The sequence below is a fragment of the Tachypleus tridentatus genome, chromosome 7 (genome assembly GCF_004210375.1).
Source record: "Tachypleus tridentatus isolate NWPU-2018 chromosome 7, ASM421037v1, whole genome shotgun sequence".
Classification (NCBI taxonomy): Eukaryota; Metazoa; Arthropoda; class Merostomata; order Xiphosura; family Limulidae; genus Tachypleus; species Tachypleus tridentatus.
The window spans coordinates 1,228,189-1,255,745 of record NC_134831.1 but is presented as its reverse complement, the minus strand read 5'-3'; the positions used below and the strand labels follow the sequence as shown (position 1 = coordinate 1,255,745).

The following is a 27,557-nucleotide window of genomic DNA, read 5'->3' as shown; positions in this document are numbered from 1 at the left end:
CAAACTCAACACTTAAATCACAGATCAGTCACTGCTTGAATTCAGTAGTGATATAGTATCTTGATCGCTCCATTTCTTAACCCTACTCCTCTGTTCTCAAGGGTACATCAACCTAACAGAACACATCTTGAACTTAGAAGCCATTTGTGGCAATCTCCATTACTGACGAATATATATTTGTTTCAGGTGAGGTTTTATTAGTTATATTCTTAATATTGTTAGCACTGGACATAATAGTTATCCCCTCCCCTTATGATGCCCTTCATATCAGCTGAGTTGGAACGTTGATTATTTGTTCTTTTCAGCATTTATTACCTAGCTAGGACTAAAAAAAAACGGAGGAAGAAATGACTAACCAATGACCATTATCAGTCGTTGATTCCATAACTTGTTTAAAGAAAAATAACCAATTGTATAAGTGACGTAATAAAAATAAAATGGTTGATGTAGGTTCCAAAGCAATTATTAGAGTTAAAAAAATAGGTCTTGAAAACAATGATGGGAATAGATAGTATTGTTTCTTTTTGAATATCGCGGAGAGCTACAAGAGGGCTATCTGTGCTAGTCATCCCTAATTTAGCAGTGAAAGACTAGAGGGAAGGAAGCTAGTCATCATCACCCACCGTTAACTCTTGGAATACTCACTTAACCAATGAATAGTGGGATTGAACGTCACATTATAACGCCCCAACGGCCTAAAGGGCGAGCATGTTTTGATTGGGTAGGGATTCAATCTCGTGACCCTCGGACTGCAAGTCGAGCGCCCTAACCACCGGGCCATATCTAGCCCAGGTAATATTGTGCAAACAACATTTCTAAAGAATAGTTCTGCAATATGACGAAAAAAGGAGAGGTAACAAAAACAGAGATCTCACAGACGTCAAAAGGAGAATTATTATTAATTTATCTTGTTAGTTTGCTTCCCATAGAACTTAAGTGTCAAATTCATACTTGACACTTTAATTCTATTTTAATTTCTTAACTGAATTTAATCCGATTTTTTGGAGTTTAGTGAAAGGTGCAGAATAAAACAAACAAACAAAACGACATTGTTTATTATTATCCGTATTTAATTAAATATCGTAAAGTATTATATGACCTCCTACTCAGAGCAAGATGCCATAATTATCTCTGGTTTCTTAAGGACTTGTTTACTTTCAGATCGCATGTTCACGATACAACAGCGATCCTGACAGATTTCAAGGGTGTTTGACAGGTACATATTTTGTGTTTCTTGTATGGAGGACTCGTCTTCCCTGCTGCAGTACTACAAGACAAAAACAGTTCTAATGTCAGCCGCTAGTGCGTTAAGTTTGTTTATGCTTATCATATTAGGCCTAATTAAAAAAAAAATATATATATATACTAAGACACTTCTTTGCAGAAACCTATAATGTTTTCGCTAGATATTGCGATTTATAGTTTAAGTTCCACAGCCTTTAATTTGTTTTAAAGGTTGCATAAAAATGTTTAAAATATATGATAGAATGTTAGTTTATTTAGTTCCTTCTAGAATTCAGTGTAAACATTTTAATCTTTTCTGTTCAAGTGCGCAAGAAATAGTTGATAAGGATAAACCTAAAAGATGCGTAAAATAGGCTTAAATTAATATCACTTTACTAGTTTTACTTGCTTCGGTCATTCGTCCGTTCGAAACCCGGTTTCTAGTGTTGTAACTCGTCAGAAATACCGCCGTGCCATTGGGGCGCAAATAGTTTGTTTGTGTCTCGAATTAAGCACACAACTACACATTGAGCTATCTGTGCTCTGCCCACCAGGTGTATCGAAACCTGAATTCTAGCTATGTAAGTCCGAATACATACTATTGAATGCTCTGTCACAAAATCACCCCAGTGGCATAATGCTATGTTTATGGACTTACACTACTAGAAACTGGGGTTCAATAACCCTGGAAACAGAGAACCGATATCTCCTATAGTTTGAGGTTTATTATAAACAAAGAAACCTCATGAATCAATAAAGCAGAATTAATTAATTTCTCAAGAAGTAGTTTGTGTTTATTTATTTGTTTTCGCTAGAAATCCAAAAGGGCCCTGCATGACCAAGCGTGTTAAGGTGTTCGACTCGTAATCCGAGGGCCGCGGGTTCGAATCCCCGTCACACCAAATATGATCGCCCTTTCAGCCGTGGGGGCGTTATAATGTTACGGTCAATCCCACTATTCGTTGGTAAAAAAAAGTAGCCCAAGAGTTGGCGGTGGGTGGCGATGACTAGCTGCCTTCCCTCTAGTCTTACACTGCTAAATTAGTGACGGCTAGCGCAGATAGCTCTCGAGTAGCTGTGCGCGAAATTCAAAAACCAAAAACAAACAGAAATCCAAAAATATTAATTTTATTAACTATGACAACAAGTAGTAGCATCTGTATAAAAATATGTTTATAGTATCGGGAACTTCTCTCAGTACTTTCGCTTAGAAAGGCTTGTATTTTATAATATTTGTCTACTGTGATTTTAGTTTTGAAGACATAAAAAGTTCATGTCATCTCATGAGAATTCAGTGGTGTTTTAACATCAGAAATTTATGTAATGTTCTATTGTGAAGCGAATGATATATAGTAATATACCGGTTTTGCTACATAGGATCGAAGAAAATTACAAAATGCATGTTCACAAGTAGCACCTCAGGCACTAATCAACTGCTTTGAATATAAAGTTGTTGTAATGGGAATTCCTAAAGCTGTGGTACATCTGTAGGTTACTTACAACGAGTACAATTAGGCTTATGTGTGATGAAGTTTCTATCCGTGAACTTACATGCGCTACGGTTCAATTAAGGAATTCGACTAATTATTGTTACATTTAGGTGTTAAATGCACTATTTATTGCTATGTTCAGATGTTAAATACAGAGTTTTTATCGACTGTCGGTGCTTTAAGTATCAGTTGTTGTTTATGTTTAATGAAATTTAAGTTAACTGTTTTTAGTTTTCGATTTTCGTGCGAGACTACAAAAGAGCTAGCTCCCTAAAGCCATCCCTAATTTTGAACTACTAGACATAGTAGTAGTAGTAGGAAACGTAGCTAGTAAACAGCACCCACAGCCACCTCTTGTGTGATCAAATTGGGGTTTGATTGTCACTTTTACAACATACTTACGATGTCAAAGTACGAAGCGCGAGCTGCGAAACGGGTCGCGACCCACAAACATCGCATTAATTAAAAGCCTGATCACGTTAACTGTTAAGCTACGCCCGTCCTAAAAAACTAACGGTTTGTTTAACTAAATCTAAAGTTCCCTTCAATACTCATTGCTTTCTTCGAAACAGCCGCCTTTTATCCCCAAGAAACTTTACATGTTTCTGCTATCACCTCAGAAGTGGGCCCGGCATAGCCAGGTGGTTAAAACACTCGACTCGTAATCCAAGGGTCGTGGGTTCGAATCCTCGTCATACCAAATATGATCGCCCTATCAGCCGTGGGGGCGTAATAATGTGACGGTCAATCCTACTATTCGTTGATAAAAAAGTAGCTCAACAGTTGGCGGTGGGTGTTGATGACTAGTTGCCTCCCCTCTAGTCTTACACTGCTAAATTAGGGACGGCTAGCGCAAATAGCCCCTTCGTGTAGTTTTGCGCGAAATTCAAACCAAACCAAAACCTCAGAAGTAAGCTAAGCAGGAGAGCCCATCCATTCTCCAAACCACTGACGTTTTATTGTTTGTTTGATTCTTCTCTTTGTGACTTAACATGATCTTGAATAAAATCAATAACAAATGGTTTACATGTTTTGTGATGTTAGTTTTGTAGATATAACCAAGATGTGAAATCACGAGATAATCGATCAAATCGTTTAAAGCGTAGATCAAGGTATGTTGTTCACTCGTTGTTATTTGAGTTATTAAAAAATGACTGTGAAATGCTAGTAGGTAAACAATTAACTGAGCTGGAAGAACACACACCTTGTTTGTAACCGGACTCGGGTTCAAACCTGTGCCGAAGAATACATATCGATCGTGAATTTATAAATAACCACATTGGCGTTTAACATGACATTCCACGACCCTGAATTTAGGCCTAAAGACAAGTTTTGTTTGTTGGAGAGGAATAATGTATTAGTTTGAGTCGTTAAAAAACGACTTACTAGAAAGCTAGAGGGTTAACTCTTTACTGCAGTTGGTACAGCACTCGTCTGGTGTATGTGGCAGGTCTTGGGCTCAGTTACTATAGTAGATAGCGAAATGAAATGATAGCCATAATTTTCTGCTTCGTCGCTTGGAGGACACCAAAATAAATATATGTAGGTGTAATTACACTAAAAACTTACCTATTCAAGTAACTATGCACGATCGTTATATTGGGAAAACGTCAAAGTTATTCCCATATAAAGTATAATGAGAAATATTTTTATTTAAAAAACAAAACTATTATCATACCTCACAAATGATACTTTGCGACCTTGTAAAATAAAAAATATTGAATAAAATTTATTCTAGTTTTGTAGTTTATGGTGATATATCATCAGACTGTTTTTGGATTCTTTTTAAATCTTTAGGTGAAACACGGGCTTTTTAACAAATAAAACTATGGTTCATAGATGAAACATTTCAAAATCATAATGACGTTCCACTTTTTATTTGTTCTGACAATATACGTAAGCTCTTCTGGCAGTTTCAATTCTACATACTAATGTTAGGTTCGATGAACTTGAATTACGAAATGTTCAGAAAGAGAGTGAAGACAAGTCTGCATAAATTTCTATCATCATCCAAATTTATATAAAAAACTGTGGACCACAACTGATAACAAATCCTTTATTAACTTCATTGTTCCTGACACTGAACTCAAAAACTTTTAGATTTTTTTATATCTCTCTTCAGTGAACTTTCGAATTTCTAAAAAGTGATTTATATATTCAATGTACTTTGCAAGCATTCCTTCTTTTATCTTAACTCCGGTTCTAAAGTTCTCTCATGACCTTCTTTTAGTGAGTCATTCCAAAAACGACTAGTAGGAGCCAACCTTAATTACTAATAATCATTTTTGTTTCCTTATATCATTTTTCAAGGTATTTTAGTGAGTAGTTGAGATTAACGGCTCACTGTTCACTACTTCATCGATCATTTGGATAATGGATGTAAATTGGTCTTATATGTTTCGTTCTCTGTTTGGGACATGAATGTAGAAGTGATATTAAAGAATGTATAGAGTTCCAGAGTTTCCTTTGATGTGTAACAAACGTAACTACGGCTGACAAAACTCTGATGACTAGAAGACGTCATGTGGATCTTCAATCTTCAAGTAAGATGGCAGTAATGACTGGAGCTGATTGATGTAATTGTCATTCTAAATCTTTACATGACAAGTTACGGACCCCTTTGCTTGCGGACTTTACTCCACAGCCCCTACGTCATGGCAATGTTGTAACCTACATGTACATATAACACGGCTTTCTTGCAATTGTTTTCTATCACATCTCTCCTAGGTCGTATAGTTACTTTGTAATTTGCATGTAATGTACTAAGGTAATATTTACATCCACATCTCTCATGTTTGGTCAGTGAATTCGAACTCGAGACCCACAGATTGAGTCAAGCTGTGAAGCCATCAACTCATGCCAGACCCCTGTGTGATACTTAATAGAAACAAATAATATTTGCATTAAAACAAAAACAACAGAATATCTTTTAATATAGTGGCAAAAAATATGTCTAATATTTAAATACTTACTAACTTTGGTAAACTAATATAATTTGTAAAGTAAAATCGCTTCTTATGAAGGTGTAACTAACAAACGGCGATGACAACAAGGCCAAGTTTAAAGCAGCACGGCCTTGAAAATTTTCACATTAGACAGCATAAGAATTTTCAACCAAACTGTAATTATTTAGGTTGTGAGGCGTATCGTCACATACTTTCCTTATTACACTAAGTGATAAAAACAGGTAATTCCTTGCAGTATTTCAGCACAGTGTCAAAGTGAAAATGTGCTGTATGACCCACTAACTTACTGAATGAACCAAGTTTCTCCCCAGACCCGTCTCACTCAATGGCAGAGTGCTTTTTATATATATATGTGACTTAAAACGGTGCTTCTAAATGAACAGTTTATCTCAAGTACTTTTTATTCTAAGACTTAGTTACTTGCATGCTATTGAGTTGGAATTTTGTGAATATGTATGAGAGCATACATAGACACCTGTACATTTTGTTTAAAGAAAAAATGATAAATTGTTCAATTTTCATGACTCGTTTTTTGTTTTGTTTTGAAGGAGTGATTTGACTATGTTTTTGCCTTATTTTTTTCTTAAATTGTTGCTTTAAACTATCCATTTTTTGTAGAAGTTTGTTTATTACCCCACCCCACTTGATAACAACAACGATAACGTACATGAAGATATTAATACCAAACTCATATTCCTTCGCCCCACAGTGGCACAGCGATATATCTAAGGGCTCACACCACTAAAAATCGGGTTTCGATACCTGTGGTTGGCAGAGCATAGATAGCCCATTGTGTAGCTTTGTGCTAAATTCCAAACAAATATGGGCCGGGCATGGCCAAGCGTGTTAAGGCGTTCGACTCGTAATCCGAGGGTCGCGGGTTCGAATCTCGATCGCATCAAACATGCTCGCCCTTTCAGCCGTGGGGGTGTTGTACCGTAACGGTCAATCCCACTATTCGTTGGTAAAAGAGTAGCCTAAGAGTTGGCGGTGGGTGGTGATGACTAGCTGCCTTCCCTCTAGTCTTACACTGCTAAATTAGGGACGGCTAGCGCAGATAGCCCTCGAGTAGCTCTGCGTGAAATTCAAAAGAAACAGAAACAGAAACCAAAGAAATAAACACATACCGTACCATTTTCTACTAGCAACACAGCGGTATATCTGCGGAGTTATAAAGCTAGAAACTTTGTTTCGATACCCATGATGGACACATGTGTAGCTTTGGGCTTAACGACAAACAAACAAACAAACTATTAGGGTTTGTGTACGAAACCTTTCACGATGTGCAGATTCTTCCATATCTGCTTCTGTTTTCAAGACGTTTTTCCCATGAAATCTTAAGCCTGGCATGGCCAGGTGGTTAGGGGGTGCTCAACCTGCAATCTTAGGGTTGCGGGTTCGAATCCCTGTCCCACCAAACATGTTCGTGCGGGTGTTATAATATCTCAGTCAATTGCACTTTTCTTTAGTAAAAGAGTAGTTTAAGGGTTTGCAGTAACTGATGACGACCTACTTACTGCCTTTCCTCTAGTTTTTCACTAGTAAATCAGAAACAGCTAGAGCAGGTAGCCCTCGTGTAGCTATACGCGAAATTAAAAAAAACAACACACACACTAAAAACAAACCCTGATTCAATTCTAATATAAGGTGATGATGGTATAACTTTGAAGTCTGAAATAATTTAGTTGTCTGACGAACAACCTTAGTCTTTCAAATGTTACAACATTTAGTTGCCCGACAAAATTCCTGTTTGTGTAGATAGACTGTTAAAGTTGTTTACTGATTAGGCATCTAAACTATTTCCAAGAGCAGTGATTTGTGAAGCATTATTATAATCTGCTGTTTTGAACTCTAGTCAATAAATGTCTTTAATATCATACCTCTGCTTTGGTTTAGGGTTACATGATGTCGTACAGAACAAAACTAATCTCGAATTAAAATAGTAAACAGTAGACGGGTGGGGAAGAAATTATTAAATTAGTATAGTTCAAGTCTCAATTATACATCTTATTTCAACCCGTTATGGCCAGGTGGTTAGATGGCTCGACTCGCAATCTGAAGGTCGCTGGCTCGAATTCCCGTCATACCAAACATGCTCGCCCTTTCAGGCACGGGGCGTTATAATGTGACGATCAATCCCACTATTCGTTGGTAAAAAAATAGCCTAAGAGTAAGCGGTGGGTGGTGATGTCGACTTGTCTTTCCTCTGATCTTTCGCTGCTAAATTTGGGACGGCTAGCGCAAATAGCCCTCGTGAAGCTTTGCGCGAAATTCAAAAACTAAAAGTCACAAATCTTAATGGCTAAACGTTTGTATGATAACCTTGGGTAAAAGTTTCACAGATAATTAAAAACACTTACTATGTATATACACGCTATCGGAAAACAGCAGTATGCAGTCATTTAAAATAGCAAGACATGAAATTTTTCTTTGATAATCGAAGTTCGTTCTCTTTCAATCCTACATATCTTCACTAACTCTCATTCATTCACTTCTTTCGATTTGTTTACATTAACGTCTTTTAACGATGTTAAATACGCAAGCTTGATTCTTCCTCTATGAAAAATAAATAAGAAAGATAGCCGAATATAACTAAGAAAATGTGAAGTGTGTTAATCAAAATAATTAATAAATTAGGGCATTATTTAGCCCTCCAGCGGCACAGCGGTACATCTGGGAACTCACACTGCTAAAACCGGGTTTCGATACTCGTGGTGGACAGAGCATAGATAGTCCATCGTGTAGATTTTTTTCTTAATTCTAAACAAACAAACAAACAAATAAAGGTCATTGTTCGCGGAGGAGCGGCAGCACTACCTTTTGATAAAAAAAGTTTGGTTTTGAGCACCTGTTTATTTTATTAAGTAACTTGCAAACTAAAGTAGATTTTCAAATAAATTTGAAGGAAACTTAATGTTTGACTCAAAACCACAATCCAATTTTGTAAGCTGTGCTGATATTCCCTGAAACACATTTTTAGACACTGTGTACAACCCTTCTAGCAAAATCACATGAGGTTCAACCTTGACTTTGCGATACGAGTCCACTCAGGAATTCTGTGAAGAAAGAAAGTAGGTTATAAACTAATTAATTTCATACCAATAGTCCCCTGCTGATACAACGGTAAATCTACGGATTTACAGCGACAAAATCAAGGATTCGATTCCCCTCAGTGGACTCAGCAGATAGCCTGATGTGGCTTAGCTATAAGGAAAACACCCAAACCAATAGTAAGTAATTATTTATTAGATAAGGTGATCGAGCACGCTACTAAGTATGACAACAAAATAAAAAATAAAATAATGTGTTTGAAGTCCCCACCATCCATTCTTGGACTACTCTTTAACCAACGAATAATGTGTTTAACTGTAACATTATAATTCTCTCACGGCTAAAAGGGAGAGCATATTTGGTATGACGAGGATTCGAGTCAGCGACCCTGTGATTAGAGTCGAGCGCCCTAACCACTTGACCATTCCGGACTAACCTTTATAACGAACTATTTGTGCTCTACCTACCACAAGTATTGAAATCCAGTTTCTAGCTTTGTAAGTCCACAGACACATCATTGTGCCACTGGAAGGAGGATGGGTGGGTAAATAAAATAAAACGATGAACATTCTGATATCGATGTGGTTTCTCCTAGTATAACCGAGATTCTCGGCATAAAATAAATATTTTACTAGTTCCTGATAAAGGGGTTCATTTTTCTAATTATTTTATTTGTTGTTGCCTTTGGTTTGAAACGGGTTTGTCATTTCCTCCGAAACTATCACCTTCTGAGACATCAAAAGTAGTTAAGCACATTGCTTCCATTGAGTTCACCATAATTGAGAAAGAGTTCGATAAACTTGTAAGTGTTTATGATTATGAATAAAGTTGCTGGGATAACTGTTTATGTTTGGAATTATCGCAGGACCTAACGACCAATAAGACGCTATCTGATTTTATTAATATAAACTGGAAAAAAACAAACCCAAAGCTTCTGTTAATTAAACAAAGTGTTCTAATGAAGTTCCACAACTTAACATGATATTGTAAAACATGTTACTACTTTAAAAAAAAAAAACGTTCTAACTTAACATGGACTTTAAAAACATTTTAATTAATTAAACAGAGTATTCTAATGAAGGCTCCCAACTAAATATGAATTTATAAAATATACTATTAATTAAAAAACGTTCGAAAACAAATCTGCATAAATTCGCATGAATGGGTAAAACGTTGTTAACTAAATAAGACATTGTGAAGAAAGGCGGAATAACTGGGCATGAACTTGTTAAACATGTTGTTAATTAAACAAATTATTCTAAGGAAAGTTGTCACACCTAAATTAACACAAACTTGTAATACATGTAACATAGGGAGCTAGGCCTGGTGTAGGTAGGTAGCTACAGACAACAATTCTGAAAGACAAACAATTTGTTTAATCACCTTTTCAACTAGTGTTACCGAGAGAAGTAAAACAGTCAGTTGCCCGACTGTTGAATTCCAATCAGTAACTGCTAAAATAAACAGAACTGTTCAGGTTTTACACCATCAAGTATGAAGAAGAGAAGTGCGGCCAGAAATTCTTTCTCTAACTTCCTGGAGCACCTAAAATATTTTCTGACGGTTTTCTTTTTCATTAGGGCGTATTTAGGGACAACGCCCGCAACTTCAGTGAAACAAGCAGTTACTTAGTGAAAAAAAAAAAAAAGGAACATTATAAACACGTGGGCTTTGACCGCGGAAATCAAATATCATAGAAGAAAGGAACGCTAAAGTGTCTCCCCCTTGTGGTGCTCTTGATGAACCTCTTTGTTATCCTGAAAATTTCTTCCTGTTTTCCGTATCCGAGTGAGGAGTTAGTTGATATAGAGATGGGCTAGAATAAGGAAGATGACCGATAATAGCTGTGAAACATGCTTTTCCAACCCCCAACGTCCCCTTCCTTTGGCGTAGATAAGGGCATGAGGAATTTTCTTGAGTGGAATTTATTAACTGGTCTTGAACCAGTTGGTATAAACATTGTTGGTCAAACTTTCTACGGCCCGGCTTGGCTAGGTGGGTTAAGGCGTGCGACTCGTAATCCAAGGATCGCGGGTTTGCATCCCCGTCGCGCCAAACATGCTTGCCCTTTTAGCCGTGGGGGCGTTATAATGTGACGGTCAATCCCACTACTCGTTGGTAAAAGAGTAGCCCAAGAGTTGGCGGTGGGTGGTGATGACTAGCTGCCTTCCCTCTAGTCTTAGGGACAGCTAGAGCAGATAGCCCTCAAGTAACTTTGCGCGAAATTCAAAAAACAAACTTTCTACTTTAACTTTATTAATATTCATTCTTTCAGATAAGCCGTGGAAGGAAAGGGGCGAAAAAGAAGCGATACTAAATGACTTTGCAAAATTGATATTTCATCTGATCCAAATCCAGAGGCTAGAACGATCGATTAAATGTGTTTTATTTCAGCAAAGACACATTGACCTGTCTACCGATGGGAATCGAACCCCTAATTTTAGCGTTGTAAATTCATAGACGTATCGTTGTCCCAGTGTATACACGATCAGTTTAAGTTCGACTAATTCATCATTGCGTTATTAACGACTGCAGGGAGATTACGTAAATTTAAGTACATATAGAATAATTAATATCGTTCCTTCAGTTGACTGATTCTAGGAGGCGTTGTAACGAGCACTTCCGGTTTCAAAACCAGAAACTGAGAAGGACGAAGATGGATTAAATCAGAACAATCCATGTTTTGAAACACAAGGTATCATCGTTACAGTAAAATAAAAATATTTTTGATAACAACAGATAATTACTTCAATAAGATTTTATTACATGAATGCTTGGAGAATGTATAAGAGTTAACGGAAGTGTAATAAATTGTTCATTGCAATTAGTGTTTTTGTTGGCCCAAGATGGCCAGGTTGCTAGGGCGCTCGACATGAACTTGTTGAACATGTTATTAATTAAACAAATCATTCTAAGGAAAGTCTTCACACCCTAATTAACACAAACTTGACTGAGGGTCGGGAGTTCGAATCCCCGCCACACCAAACATGCTCGCCCTTTCAGCCGTGGGGCGTTATATTGTGAGGGTCAATCCCACTATCTGTAGCCCAAGAGATTGCGGTGGGTGGTGATAACTAGCTGTGTTCCTTCTAGTCTTACGCTGCTAAATTATGGACGGCTAACGCAGATAGCCCTCGCGTAGCTTTGCGCGGAAATAAAAAAACAACGAGCTGTTTTTCTTTAGATTAGATTCCGCGAATTGGCCTGAAATATAATCATTAGCAAATATCTAGCACTGCAATGGGTTAAAAACATGTTCACAACTTGGACCAAACTATTGTAGTCCAAATAAACTGCAAGTTTAGTATTGTGACACAATAACTATTGTTGTTCTTTTTTTCACTCGTTAAAGTCCTACATTTGTTTTAGACTATCCTTTAAAACATAAATCATAGGACGCAGTGGTCTATTTTCTGTGTGCCGGACTCAGGGTCCAAGGTTCGAACTGTTTCACTGAACAAGATCTACGTTTTTAGATGTGGGCATATTATAAAAACAATAGTCAATCTTATTCGATTCATAGGGCACCACAAGCCCTAATGGCGGAATTTGTTGCAGGCTATCTCTCCTCTCTTCGGTCGGCAGCTCAAAATCTATAGCTGAGCCGTTAGAGTCTCTGAGCTGGCCTCTTAGACCATGTGTCATGAAAGACAACGTACAGATTGAAATTCCAATTCCAATGTAACTTGGGTTTCGTAAAGTTATAGAATTTCTCATTTGACAGGTCGAAAAACAACGACTTTCAATGAATCGTTTCACTTTGTGATGTTTTGTAACGTATTGAACCATTGCCCCAAAGCAACTATAAACATTAGATTTTTACGACATTTAAAAACTCGGTTTTTCCGACGCTGTTTGAATCTTTTTGTGTTGTTTTTTCTCATACGTTCCACTTATTTTATCGACGTTGCCTCGAAAATAAATCACGCTATTATGTAGCTGCTGTAGCAGGACAGATACATGAGTAAGTTAACGACCTACCACACATTTTAATTAGGGGAAAACGTGGCGATTGGACTTAAGGTAATTATTGTGACCGTTTATCTAAACTTGTTTTAATTATTTTTGTTTGAGGACATCTCCCTTCCCTCCCCCCAAGAGATAAAGCTAAAAAACAGCATGAGTAAAAAGTTGCTGGGTGTTTTCGAAATGTTCTTTCTAAAGAAGGGGGGGAAGCAAATCAAATATGGGCTATTAGGCTAAAGCAAAACTCTCTCTCTCTTGTTACTTTAACGGCAAAAATGGGACGGACATAGCCAAGCCATAGTAATCTTATAAGTGATGGTCATATCCTACTGTTTGAGATGAGAGAAGTCCAACATTTGGCAATGGTGGCTGTTGACCAGTTGTTTTTCTCTAGGATTTCAGTTCAGAATTAGGGATCCGACATGGTCAGGTGGTTATGATGTTTGACTCGCAATTTGAGGGACGCAGCTTTGAATCTCTCTTTCTACCAAACATACTCGCCCTTTCAGCTGTAGTGGAATTATAATTTGATAGTCAATCTCACTGTTAGTTGGGAAAAGAGTAGCCCAAGAGTTGGTAGTAGACGGTGACGACTTGCTGCCTTCCTTGTAGTTTTTCACTGCTAAATTAGAGACGGCTAGTGCAGATAGCCGTTGCGTAGCTTCGTGAGAATTCAAAAAACGAACGAACAAAATTAGGGAGTTATGCACAGATAGCGTTTTGTGTACACTTGCACAAAATACTGAAAGACACAAACAAAAACAACAATTATCCAAAACCATGGCTACGGTAACACGCGTGTAGAAATATTATAAAACCGTGATTTGAAATATTCCAATAAAAGAAAAGTGGAGGGGAATTAACCTGAAAAGGTAGTTCTGAAAGAAAGAAAAACATCAGCACGTGCAACTAATGACAAGTCTTATTTAGTTTGGCAGTTATAGCTGATGAGTGACAGTTCCAGTTCTTTCTGTTGTCAACATGTCACCAACAGCTAAAACAAAACAACACTGCGAGCGACCTCTGTGCTATCGCTATGGTAAAACGCCAGAGGTTGTTGACGTTAAACATCTTATAGAAACGTTCAAACTTCTTCAAAACGTTTGACAGGTGAATATTCTTCTGTGAACAAGATGTTGTACGTAGTTAGCTGTAGAAATTAATAATAAATATAAAAAGTTATGCATGTCTCGTACGACTCTGTGAATCAAGTTTTGACGTAAGGTGGGGACTTTCGTTTCTAAAAGCTTTATTGCATGGCTGTATGAAATAACAAAGAACAATAAAAATACAGTTTGTAATGCTGTGTTTATGAGGTTTCAACACGATCCCTCGTCCCCCGGTGGTACAGCGGTAACTTTACGGATATACAGTGCTACGATCCGGAGATCGATACCCACAGTGGCGTTACTCTAAACAAAAATGATCCCTCACTTTTGCGACATGAGTCCAAAGAGCTAATTTATTGGAGGAATGATTTGATTTTCGTTAGTATGAACAAAATCCATACTATCATATGTCGGATTTCATTTAGTTTATGTAAGTCAAAATCTAAATGACTTTTTTATTTATGAATTTCGCGCAAAGTTACCCGAGGACTATCTGCGCTACCCGTTCCTAATTTAACAGTGTAAGGCTAGAGGAAAGACAGCTAGTCATCACAACTTACCGCCAACTCTTGTGCTACTCTTTTACCAACGAATTGACCGTCACATTATAACGCCCCCATGGCTGAAATGGTGAGCATGTTTGGTGTGACGGGTATTCGAACCCGTGACTCTCAGATTACGAGTCGAATGCCTTAACCACCTGGCCATGCCGGGCCAGTAACGTAAGAGGTCACTGCTATTCGTCTCTCCTATTGTATTTTTTATCACAGCTTTCTTTTAATCCCCTACTGTATCTTGGGTACTTAGCTTTATTCACCAAATTTACGAACACCAGTTTTTGTCTGCATAAAGTTATAATCAATTGTATCAAATTTTACTTGCAGCAAGATAAATGTAATAATGATCCTTAACAATAATCGTTAATAATTTGTTAAGAACTAAATTTTGTAGTACTATTAATTTTTGTTGGTTTTTTTCTTCTGCATTCCCATATTTAGGGAAAGCTTTCGAATGCACTAAATACGTTTAATAAATCGGTTGACTCAGCAGATAGCCCGATGTGGCTTTACTATAAGAAAAACACTTACTTTTAGTAAATAATATAGGGTCTGTGTACCGACTAACAGTAGCTTCTTCAACGATATGGACGGGTAAGGAGTACATAAATTATTAACAATATATGTAGTTAGTTTGTAAACGTCGCGCAAAGCTATCCAAAGGGTTAACCCTAATTTTAAAGTATTGGACTGAAAGAAAGGCAACTAATCAATAGCGCCATCTTCTGGGCTACCTCTTTTATCAACGAAAAGTAGGATGTAGCGTCACATTATAACGCCTCTACGGGCAAAAACGGCAAGCACGTTCAGTGACATGATTCGAACTCGCGACCCGCAGATTGCGAGTCGAGCGCCTTAATCACCGGGTCATCTTAGGTCCAGCGAAATTTTACTAATTTCACTTTGGCGCTATTTCTAATTTCTCGCCGCTTTTAACGTGACAACATTAGATACATTTTGACGTATTAGGAATACACCTTTCACATCTTATTGAAAACGCTGAAGTAGAATAATGAAGTTACACCGCTTGTCAACAATAACCTGAAAAAAAACCAGCTTACCAACAATGATACAACGAGGTTGTTAGAAAACAGATGCCAACAGTAACACGTAAAGCCGTTATAAGAAATCAAACATTCAGCACAATTACGTACAAAGACCATACATGTTCGAAAACACGGCTGGCCAGTAATAAAGTGTGAAACCGTGTTAGAAATATAGCAACTCTTTACAAAACCGTCTAAAAATATCACTGTTGTATAGTTATTTCGTGACGCTATTGCTGAAATGGATTCGTTTTATGTAATAAACTTACGTCATGTTTAACCCTGAAAAATGCAGTTAGTCCTGACTTAATCAAGTCATTGAAAAAGCGTCCCAGAGTGATGGAATGCCATTACTTATCAAAGGTGAAACAACCCTTTACTCTCCTTCTTCTGCCACCTTGCGGGCACTGTTGAAATTAGCTACAGATTTGTGATTCTAGACATCAAGCACGAGTTTATTAAACTTTTGAGTCCTGATGTTCTGTGCGTTAGGTCAGTGTTAGGCCTACGATATAAGAATTCTAATAAGTTAGATGTATAATTACAATTTTTTGTTTATTTGTAAAAATATAATAAAACAATTAATAATGGGTGTAACAATTCACGATATTTAAAGATAGGCCACATAAACACATTAATCTGTACTCTTCAAATTTTAAATAAGCTTTTTAACATTATAATTATTTTATTTCAAATATTGTTAAGACTTTAATACAAACCACAATTAAAATTCAACAACGTAAACTTCCCGAAACTACGATCAGTCTATTTTAAATATTGTTGGGACGTTAATAGAAATCAGAGACAGAATCTCAAAAGTAAATTTCTTAAGACTATTATCTTTCTGTTTGATATATTGTTAGAACCTCAATATAAACCAAAGACGTCGTTAAAATCTAACATCGTCAGCTTTACTAAACTATAATCATTCTATATCAAATATTGTTAGAACGTCAATACAATTATAGAAGAGTTAAAATCCAACAAAGTAAACTTTTCGTAGCTGTAATTGTTCTGTTTTAAATATTAAGACAATATTTTAAATCACATAAAGCTAAAAATAGAATTTAAATGTAAAAAAAATCTATCTTTTACATTAAACTTTTTTCACCTTTCGAAATGATATCCTTTCGAATGCCCTTCGCACCAAATATGCTTGCTCTTTCAGCTGTGCGGGCGTTATAACGTTCAATCAATCACTATTCGTTGGTAAAAGAGTAGCCCAAGAGTTGGCGGTGGGTGGTGACGACTAACCGCCTTCCCTCTAGTTTTACACTGCTAAATTAGGTACGGCTAGCGCAGATAGCCCTCGTGTAGCTTTGTGCGAAATTCAAAACAAACCAAATTCTTCCTCTGAGTCTGCTACACGAGCTTAGAGTATATTTTTCATTTCACCTTAGTTGTGACGTCATACATTTGTTGTTAAGAGCATTGTTGAAACCGTCGATTTTATATTATATTTCTGATTGAAGTTATATTATTTAGGTCTGTATTTCAGCCACAAGTACCGACAAAAGGGCAAAAAAATTAATTGACGTAAAAGTAATTCGGTCTTTGGAATAACAACAGAAAAACTATATTTATGTATTTAAAGGCGATTTTATTTACTGTAGATTTAGAAATAAAAATCAAAAGAAAATTAAAACATCCGAATAAATCTACAAACATATTACTATTTACTATCACGGAAATAATACTTCTTAAACAGCTGTTCCTAATATTTCGTAAATTGGTATTTTTAGCTTGAATGACACCTTATGTGATACATGGGCTAAATGATTAAATCAGAGACCTTCAAAACTTAGGCTTAGCCACCTCTCATTTAGAATCGAACAGTCAGCAGGGACTGCTTTTAACAGATTAATTATATTTATAACATTCCCTCAGTTAAAAATGCGTCAAGTGTTCAGCAGCTATAACTCTAAGCCTTCTCATCTACAGCCCAGCACGCTAACTACTAGCCTAAACCCGAATTATTAATTAATAAAGATATTTGATAAGTAATTGGAACGAATACATTTAACTACGAGAAATCTTTAAATCAATGTAAGGTTATCAAATATAGATAGTTTTCTGTGCAGAGAAAGCGAAAAAATAAAAATTGAAAAACTAAATTAAAAATTTAATATCGTGTTTGTCTTGTTCTTCTATACAAAATAACGTACATCAATACCACGTCACGTTTTTTTCTTTATTTTTTGGAAGTCTTCTGCGTAGAAATGTTGTGACACAATGATGACATTAGATGAATATGATTTACCTCATCGAGTTTTGTCTTACCCCCACCCCATAGTTGTTGTTCTAAGTATGATGACGTATAGCCCTAAAACGAATTTTTATACCCACGATGGAAAGGGAATAGCTAGCTCAATATTTGTAACAAGAGCCTTTTTAAATATTTTGTTAGTGGCTTATTACTCATACCAGTAGCATCATGAAGTTTTACGGAAAACTGTAGAAATTCCCGTCATGCATTTTCAGAATTTAAAAGTGGAATGGCATCAGGTGGTTAGTGCCTAAAGTGAAAAAAATAATGGTGAAACTAAAATAATAAAAAAGTCGTATAACAGTTAAAAACTGAGGGTCGATGACTGTTTAAAGAAGCTCAATAATAATATATCAATTTATTTATTAAGTCTAACCTAACGTTAGTGACTACAGAAAATTGTTTTCCTTCACTGTAATTTTACCGCAGGCATCCATTGAAAGCACAATACGAACTCACGCAGGATAACATAAGATGGACCATTCAAAAATATAGTATCCATGGTTACATAAGAATGTTCATCACGCATTTTATACTGCGCAATAAACCGTCTGTGCTGTGCCTATCGCATCGATCGAGCCCTGAATATTAGCGTTATTAGCCCTAAAACTTTTTGCCCAGACACGGTAAGGTGTGTGTGCATGTTAGTATCATCACAGTTTTAGTAGCGGTTCATAAGTTTATTTTCTTCTGCATTGTTTTAAAATAAGAATGAAATACACAGCGATTGAGAAGTGATTGTTTCATTCCAAAAAGGCTCAGCATGGCCTGGTGGTTAAGGCGATCGACTCGTAATCCGAGGGTCGCGAGTTCGAATCTCCGTCACACCAAATATGCTCGCCCTTTCAGCCGTGGGAACGTTATAAAGTTCGGTCAATCCCACTATTCGTTGGTAAAAGAGTAGTCCAAGAGTTGGCGGTGGGTGGTGATGACTAGCTGCCTTCCCTCTAGTCTCATACTGTTAAATTAGGAACGTTTAGCGCAGATAGCATTCATGTAGTTTTGCGCGAAATTCCAATAAAATAAAAAAAACAATCATTCTGAAAAACTAGGTAACAGACACGCAATCTACGGGTTGCTGGTTTGAATCCGATACTGATCATGTTCATCTTCGGTGCGTTATAATGTAACGTTGATAAAAAAAAAAAAAAGTGGCCCAAAAGTTGGCTGTGAGTAGTATCTCTTATAGAAATCTATAGCCAGTGGTTGCCACATTTTAAGCATAACACAATGTGGCCTTATATCACTGAAAGTGATTCACTTATGTGAAAGTATATACGTTTCATAATACAGGAACTTGTACAGAACATGTGAACATTTGAAGACAATAAAACATGACAGGCCAACATAATTTATATACATATATAAATATATTCAAAGTCCAGTATATCTTGGTAGAAGCGCTCGCCTTGCTCCTCTGAGTATACTATGTTCTCCTTGAATTTATCAAAATGAGCGTCAAGTATGTGGAGTTTCAGGGACATCCTGTAGACCATTTTGATGTTGTTCTTTACCAAAGCCTCAACCAGTTCCACATAATTTTCGGCCTTGTGATTGTCCAAAAAGCCCCGTATTACTACGACAAAGCTGCCTCAAGGTTGTTTTTTTTTCCTTCCTACTGAGCTTCTTGGGGAATTCTGTGCACTCCAGGATCTCATTTATTTGTGGTACAACGAAGACACCAGCTTTGACTTTTGCCTCAGACAGCTTAGGGAAGAAATTTCGAAGGTACTTCAAGGCTGCAGACTCCTTCTCAAGAGCAGTGACAAATTATTTCATAAGACCCAATTCTATGTGCAATGGTAGGAACAACACCTTCTGTAGGTCCACTGGTGGCTCACACTTGACACTGCACCTCCTCACAGAGAATTCGGTCCGTTGCAGGCAGTACTTCCTGTTGTAGTGCATTCCGGTGTCCCTGCTGTGCCATAGGCAAAGATAACAGGGACACTTGATAAAGCCTCCTTGAAGACCCATCAGGAATGCCACCATTTTAAAATCTCCGATAACCTCCCAGCCATACTCATCATACTTCAAGGCTTCTAGCAAGGTCTTGACGCTGTTGTATTCCTCTTTGAGATGTATCTAAAGATATTTAAATTTTAAAAGGTCTAAAATTTGTATAATATAAAATCTTGCTATTCAAGCAAGCAAAAATTGTCCGTCTTACCCTCAAGAATTTTTTTGCAGTGCTCGCAGGTAAAATAGGTACCCAGGGTTTGTCTTGATACCCGACTGGCATGCCGAAATATGCCTTGTAAGCTTCACATATTTTAGCAGATGCTGTCACAGAGATCTTTTTCGCTCTTATTTTGATAAATTGGCCACATACATAGCAGAATGCGTCTGAAGAATGCTTGCAACTTCTTGATGCCATCTCTGATAAAATCAGATAGATCTATGTGTTCACTTAGGCAGCTAGAATTAAACTGAAGTGGTGAGCCCCTATATATATATTACTATGGAAAAATCTAGAAAATTCTCGTAATTTCTATAACATTCTAGAAAATTATTGTAAGTTCTTGAGAATTCTCTATCAGCTATTCAGCACTGAATCTACCTGGAATGTTCTGGAAAATGGGTAAATTTGAAAATTTTATTACTCAGGTCACAAAAGCAAAATTGGAAGAGAAAAATAGGTCTTTTCCATTTACTTTATGCATAAGCAATTGGGAAATAACACTTTCTGCACAGGAACAAGAAAAAGTAAAAATTTTGTTACATAGTGTAATCCCATGTTATAACCTAATACAATTTGACGTACCGCCATCTATTGCGAATAAGTTTAATCTTAATTTTTATAGAATTCTTCATCTGTATTTGTGTATTTACAGTTGAACATGTAATTTTGAAATAACATTAACACACAACAACACTTATTGAAGATTATTCTGTTTTTTGCTAATTTTTCAGTTACATAACGGCTATTCACGCATAGCCATTCCAATATTTGGACTGCTAAGCTGGAAGAAACGCAGTTAATTAATATGAAGGCCGTTGCCAATTCCTTCACTGTTCCTCTGTCTTTGCACATTGGCATAGCCAAGTAGATAATGTGTCCGACTCGCAATTTAGGGGCCATGGGTTCGAATCCCTATCCTACCAAAAATACTCGCCCTTTCAGCCATGGGGGCGTAATAATGTGACGATTAAACCCACTATTCATTGGTAAATGAGCAGCTCGATAGTTGGCTGTGGGTGGCGGTGATTAGTTGCCTTCCCTCTAGTCTTTCACTGGTAAATTAGGGATGGCTAGCGCAGATATCCCTTGTGTAGCTTTGGGCAAAATTCGTAACGCACCAAACCCTTTTGAACGTCGCCTTTATAACGCATCCACGAACTCAAAGTGCGGAACCCCTTTCTTTTTTGGAGGGAGAGGTGTAACGAGTTGCGGCAAACCATTAATCTTCACATTCTCGTGTTGCGCAAGCTAACTATAGGCAACACCCGGTCTAGTAGTTTTGCAAGATTGGCTCGTGAGGTTAAAGAACTGATTTTTTTTATGTAATTACTTCTTATTTAGCTGTTGCACAGTTTCAAGTGGATGAAGAACTACCACATGATACATCATATTTAATCTGCCGTTGGGTGTCTATTTCTTGTCCTGCAAGGAGTAGTCATTTAAAATAGTGTGTTTTATTATCATTTTCAGGTAGTAGTTATTTGAAATACATAGCGTATAATAATAGTCATTTAGTAGAAACTGGAGGTAGAAATAACAGTGATCATTAAATTAGCATACGCGTGTCGGAAAGATTTTGTTTACGTGTCATTGTGGAAAATAATGTGACGGCAACAATCTGTTTAAACAAATAAAACTTATTGGAACGTTAGAGCTCGTGAACTCAGCAACATGTCAAATTATTGTGGTAGGTAATAAGTCCTGCCCTACAGATCATGCTATAGGTCACATCACACTGATCATACTGTAGTTCACATCTTACTGATCATATTATAGGTCACATCTTACTGATTACACTGTAGTGAATATATTATAGAATAAATATGTACTAACCATAATGTAACTTATGTCCTACTGATCAAAGTGTAGGTCACATCCTACTGACTATAATACAGCTCATGTTCTACTAATTACACTGCAGATTACATTCTAGAAAACATCTGTACAGACCATATTATACGTCACATCCTAGTGAATATATTATAGAAAACATCTGTACTGATCATACTACAGGTTACATCCTAGTGAATATATTATACGAAACACCTGTATTGATCATATTATAGGCAACATCCTAGTGAATATATTATAGGAAACATCCTTATCGATCACACTATAATATAGTGTTGAAAAACCATTAAACGAATTTGTACCTCCTCCTGTCTGTAATGAAAATCTCGCATTCTGATACTGTTATGTTAAAACATAAAACAAAGCAAATATCGTCATGTATGTCTTCACTTAATCATGAAATACAAAGGAGCTTGAGTTCTTGTTACAGTGTGTAAGGGAGGTTTACTATAGGACATTGAAGAACAAATAAAATGAAAAAAAAGTCGTTACAATTATTAAGAGTTCCTCAGTTTGAGCTGGGGGAGGTGTGTGCCACACTCACATCAACCCTTGTTTTCCCGCCCTTTCGACATTTTATTGTTCATGTGTTTGTTTGTGTGTTGTAAACATAACTGTCCTGTATAATGGGTAAAATAAATGATTTTCTTATATTTGTTTTCACCAAGTCTTTTTTCATCTTGACCTTGAATTACAAAGTTAGTGAGATGTAGAGATTTTAGAAATCTATCCAATAATGGTGTGAAAAACACGAAGGAAAGTAAAATATTTTTTATCGTAAAAGAACAAGTTACATCATTTATTTCTAATTTTTTACGCACGCATAACTTTTCTTTCTGTAAAATGTAGATTTGTTTCAATTTTTCCTGCAGTTTCAAGCAATGGGGAGGTGGAAGACTATCTATAATCAGCTTGTCGTTTGTTCCACACTTTGGTGTCTCGTCAGTTCTGAAGGTTTGTATGATCCATCACATCTCATAACTAATCCAAGGCACACTTTTAGCTATCCATGGGACTGACCATAAATATGTATATTTTATACAAAATGTACCTATATAAAAGAAGAAACTGGTTTAGAATAGCACATAACTATATTCCCGTGAAAAGCTTTCATTGAGGTAAAATATTAAAACTATATTGTTCTTAAAATTGGCGATTAATTTAATATATCGCGAAACAGTATTTTTGTCAATAGTTGTGCATAATTTATAACGTTACAAAACTATACTGTTGATCTAGAATATTACAAAATTATATTTTTGTAAAAATTTGTGATTAATTTAGAATATTAACTAATTATTTTATTCGCATAATCTAAATATTAAAAACATTATTAACAAAAGTTATGACTAACCTAAAATATTGAAAACTAAAATTTACATCCTTGTCAAAAATTTGCGATTAATCTAGTATGTTAAGAATTTACCCCAATCAGAAATTATTAGTATTTGGAATATCATATAGCAACTGGGAGTCCATGTTAACTTATTAACTTCATATTCACGTTTCGGTTAAGTGTTCTTAGAATTTCCATAAATTACTCAATAGTTCCTACCTTGTCTCAGCTTCCTTCACATTTCAATATTTAATCATTTGTGTATAGGTTCACAATATTTTCTCTTAACTTTGCTTGTTACTAAAATAGGTCTTAACAGCGGTTATACACACATATACCTAACTTATGCATTTTTTAAATGTTTATTTTGGTAATTCTTTCACTTTACTTCTATACAAGTGCAACTGGATACACCAATACAGAATTACCAATTAGCAAATAATACCTTTTACAATAAAAAACGACTATAATTAACAAATAAATATTAATTATAATCTCGAAAAGAAATTAATCTAATTGTAATGTAGATAATCCAAAAAAACTCCAACCATTTACAGGTCAGTTATAGCGAGATTAGAATTAAAATAGTGATTTTTACTTGAAATAGTCTTTAATGCCACAAAAGGTGAAGTATTGTTTTTTTTATAATTTGCAGTTCGACCTATAGAACAGGACTCTCGTTTGAAATATAACACGCAGTTTTCTTGTTCAAGAAGTGGATATTTTCGTGATCCGTTAAATTGCAACAAGTTTTATCGTTGCGTAGATTTTAATGGAGATGGCATACGATTTGCGATGTTTCAGTTTGATTGTCCAGAAGGGCTTGTTTTTGATGAAGGAGGAATCCTATGTAACTGGCCATCTGCTGCACCACCTTGTCAAGATGTGAGAATATGGGATCCGTATCCAATTGAGGAAGATTCTTCTGACGAAAAAGAAGCTGAACCACAACCAATTCCCATAACTGACGGTGACGAGTCACCTGTAAGCGACAGTGACTCCACACAAGACGACGCTTCATCTCCAAGTGACGGTGATCCAACACAAGATAGCGATTCATCTCCAAGTGGTGGTGATCCAATACAAGACATTTCACTTCCCACTGATATTTCTAAGCAGGAGAGCACCTCAGCTAGTGAGGATAACGACGGCCTTTCATCTCCGGATGATGGAAATTCCACTAAAGATACTATTAATGTTGTTTGCTTTAAAGCAGGTTATTTTAGACATCCTACAAATTGCAGTAAGTTTTATAGATGCGTTAATACTTCCCTAGAAGGACCACCTTATTATACTTATATATTTGAGTGTCCCAAAGACCTATGGTTTGATGAGACTATTGAGTCTTGTAATTGGAAAGCATTATCACCTTCTTGTAACAGTAATGCGGAAGGTCAGCAAAATGGGGATTCAGTTGTTGATTCAACAATTTCTGGAAAACCTGAAGCAGGAGCATCCTCTTATAGTTACATCCTCAAACATGCTGACAATAATAACGATCAAAGTGAAATAATGCTGTCACCCAGAAATCCAGATGTGTCAGAACTAATCTGTACACATGAAGGTTTCTTTCGAAATCCCACAGATTGTGGAAAATTTTATGGATGTGCAGATTTAACAGGTTCAAATATGACTTTTAATGTAGTTCAATACGATTGTCCTGATGGTTCCGTTTTTGACGAAACTACGTGCTCCTGTAAACTACCACAATTTGCACCACCCTGCACAAACAGTGCATCTGAAAGTGCTATAGTTGATACACTTACAAACGTATCTCAACCCAAAGAAGATTCTAATAAACAATGTGAGACAACCGGCTATTTCCGTGATCCTCAGAACTGTCATAAATTCTACAGATGTGTTAATCAATCAAGTATAGGCTCTAAGTTTGTTGTATATGAATTTGAATGTACAGATGGACTAGTATTTGACGAAATTATTCATTCTTGCAATTGGCCACATAAAGCACCACCTTGTAATGATTCCTCTTCTTCCAAAACAATTCCAGATGATTCAGAACAAAAAATCCCTGATTCAGAAGATGAGAAACAACAACAAGGTCCAGAACAAGGAGATCAAACAAGCGTTAATGAATCATCAAACGATAAGGATTCAAGCCAAAAAGATAATGTTGAAGCTGACTCTGGTTCTTCAACTGAAGACAAAAGTGGACAAGATGAATCAGGACAGTCAGAAAGTAGCTCTAGTATGTCAGTAGAATCTAATAATATCCCTGGTTCTGAGACTTCTGGTTCAGATGGTGTTACTTCAGCTTCACAAAAAATTAATAATAACCAACTAGTATGTTTAAAATCTGGACTTTTCCGTCATCCAGATAACTGCAGTAAATTTTACATGTGTCATAATTTGACTGATGTTGAAGAGCCTTTTGCCATTTATGTATTTGACTGTCCTAATGATCTTGTCTTTGATGAAAATACCAAAACCTGTAACTGGCCAAATCAGACGCTCCCATGTAATAATCAGTCAGGTGCCTCAAATGCTGAAGATGTATTTGATTCTACAAGCTCTTATGAAATTACAACATTAGTAGATCAAGTAGAATCTGGCGTGAGAAATTCGTCACAAACAGGCTCACAATCTGGAGCTACTGATGCCCAACAAGGAGAGATAGACACAAACACTGAAGCAGAAGAATCACTACAAGGAGAATCAGATTCACAGCCTGAAGGACCAGAGTCTCCACCCCAACAAGAGGGGTCAGCGCAGAATAAAGAAGATGAGCATTTAGGTGGATCTTCAGAATGCAAAGAAGTAGGGTTTTTTCGAAATCCCAGTGATTGCAACCGATTTTATAGATGTGTAAAGCAAGGCGAAAGATTAATAAAATATGAGTTTCAATGCCCAGATCGCCTAGTTTTTGATGAAAACTTTAGTGTCTGTACTTGGGCTAGTCAAGCTCCCCCTTGTCGATCAGAAACATCACAATCTGGAAATGAATCGCTTCCAGGAGGAACTACATCAGAAAGTGGACCATCAACACTAAGTGGATCACCTACTGAAGATGTTTCAACAGAAGGTGGATCAACTACAGAAGGTGAATCATCTTCAAAAAATTCGTCATCAGGGACTGAATCACCCACAACAGGTGCTTCAACAGAAAATGATACACTTATAGATGGAGATACTTCGTCTGGAACCACAGCAGTTGAAAGTGGGAATGAGACCTTAGGTTCTACAACTACTTTATCACCTCCAGCTCCTCCTGAAGAAACCACCGAATCATCTTTGCCAGAGACAGGTGGTACTCCTTCTCAAGGAGGTAATGCCCTTTGTCCCAAAGCAGGATTCTTCCGAAATCCTCGTGATTGTCACAAATTTTACAGATGCGTGGACTTTGAGGAAAACAGTGAAAGTTTCGTTATATTTGAGTTCGACTGTCCAGATGGCCTTGTGTTTGACGAAAGGGTTAGTGTTTGTAACTGGCCAAATCAAGCTCCTCCCTGCAATGTTTGCCCTCCCGTTGATGGTGCAGAAAATAGTACTAATGGCACGCAGGTCGAAGAAACAACATTACCTATGAGTACAACAACAGAATTAACCGAAACTACAACCAAGAATGTCATAACCGTGGATGTTGGAAGTTTATATGACTGTCAAATTCCAGGTAATTTCCCATTCGAATCTGATTGTATAAGATTCTACAGGTGTGTGGAAAAAGAATCTGGTCTCATTGGTTTACTATATCGTTGCCCAAGTGGTTATATTTTCGATGAGAAAGTTGCACTTTGTCGAAGAAAACCTGCAGATTTTATTTGCAGTAAAACCTCTCCCAATTCACTTATTTTCCGTGCTGACCCATTCATTTTAGATAACGCCATCCTTGCTACATCTGAATTTTTACTTGACTAAAAAATGAGAATTGCAGAAAATGAAATTTTACACAGTAAACAAGACACTGGTAGTAGAAGTGGGATATAAAGTTTCAGTAACTAGCTTTCTTTTGGAATATTGATGCTACTTTAAGGTGGTATGCAACTAGTATTTGTTGTTTTCTACGATTTTTGTTCATTCATATTCTTATGCATTTGTTTTTAGTATCTTTGAGTTTATAATGCTAAACTTTCAATGCCAAAAAAGTGACGTGTGACAAACTTTATTGTTTTTATGTGTATTTTGTTTAAAAAAAAACCTATTAAGTACTATATTTCCGTCATTTTCAGGTTGGGTTTATTTTTATCTGTATTTTGAAGATTGTGGTAATGTTTTATTAAAAAAATTCCTGAAAAAACTATTATTTTAGTGAATAATGGTAAAAACTACATTCTTTAAAATGGTTTGTTTTTATATTTCGGACAAAGCTATTCGAGGGCTATCTACGCCCTAATTTAGCAGTGTAAGACTAGAGGAAAGGCAGCTAGTTATCACCACCCACCGCCAACTCTTGGGCTACTCTTTTACCACCAAATAGTGGGACTGACCGTCACATTATAATGCCCCACGACTGAAAGAGCGAGCATGTTTGGTGTGATGGGGATTCGAACCCGAGACC

At 36.6% G+C, this 27,557-nt stretch overlaps 1 protein-coding gene across 1 annotated transcript; it reads left to right on the top strand.

The window, feature by feature from the left end:
• Nucleotides 1-28: 28 nt before the first annotated feature.
• Nucleotides 29-27,244, top strand: LOC143254967 (uncharacterized). The gene is made up of 3 exons (XM_076509893.1): nucleotides 29-186; nucleotides 22,581-22,662; nucleotides 23,700-27,244. The coding sequence occupies exons 2-3, from the start codon at nucleotides 22,590-22,592 to the stop codon at nucleotides 26,915-26,917; spliced, it is 3,291 nt and encodes a 1,096-aa protein (XP_076366008.1). The 5' UTR covers nucleotides 29-186; nucleotides 22,581-22,589; the 3' UTR covers nucleotides 26,918-27,244.
• The last annotated feature ends 313 nt before the right edge of the window (nucleotides 27,245-27,557 follow it).

What these genes read in the sequence shown, in the direction of transcription:
- LOC143254967 (XM_076509893.1), top strand. Translation starts at nt 22,590, where the DNA reads ATGGGGAGGTGGAAGACTATCTATAATCAGCTTGTCGTTTGTTCCACA. An exon ending in GTGTCTCGTCAGTTCTGAAG is followed by an intron (nt 22,663 to 23,699) that starts GTTTGTATGATC and finishes TATAATTTGCAG; the next exon opens with TTCGACCTATAGAACAGGAC.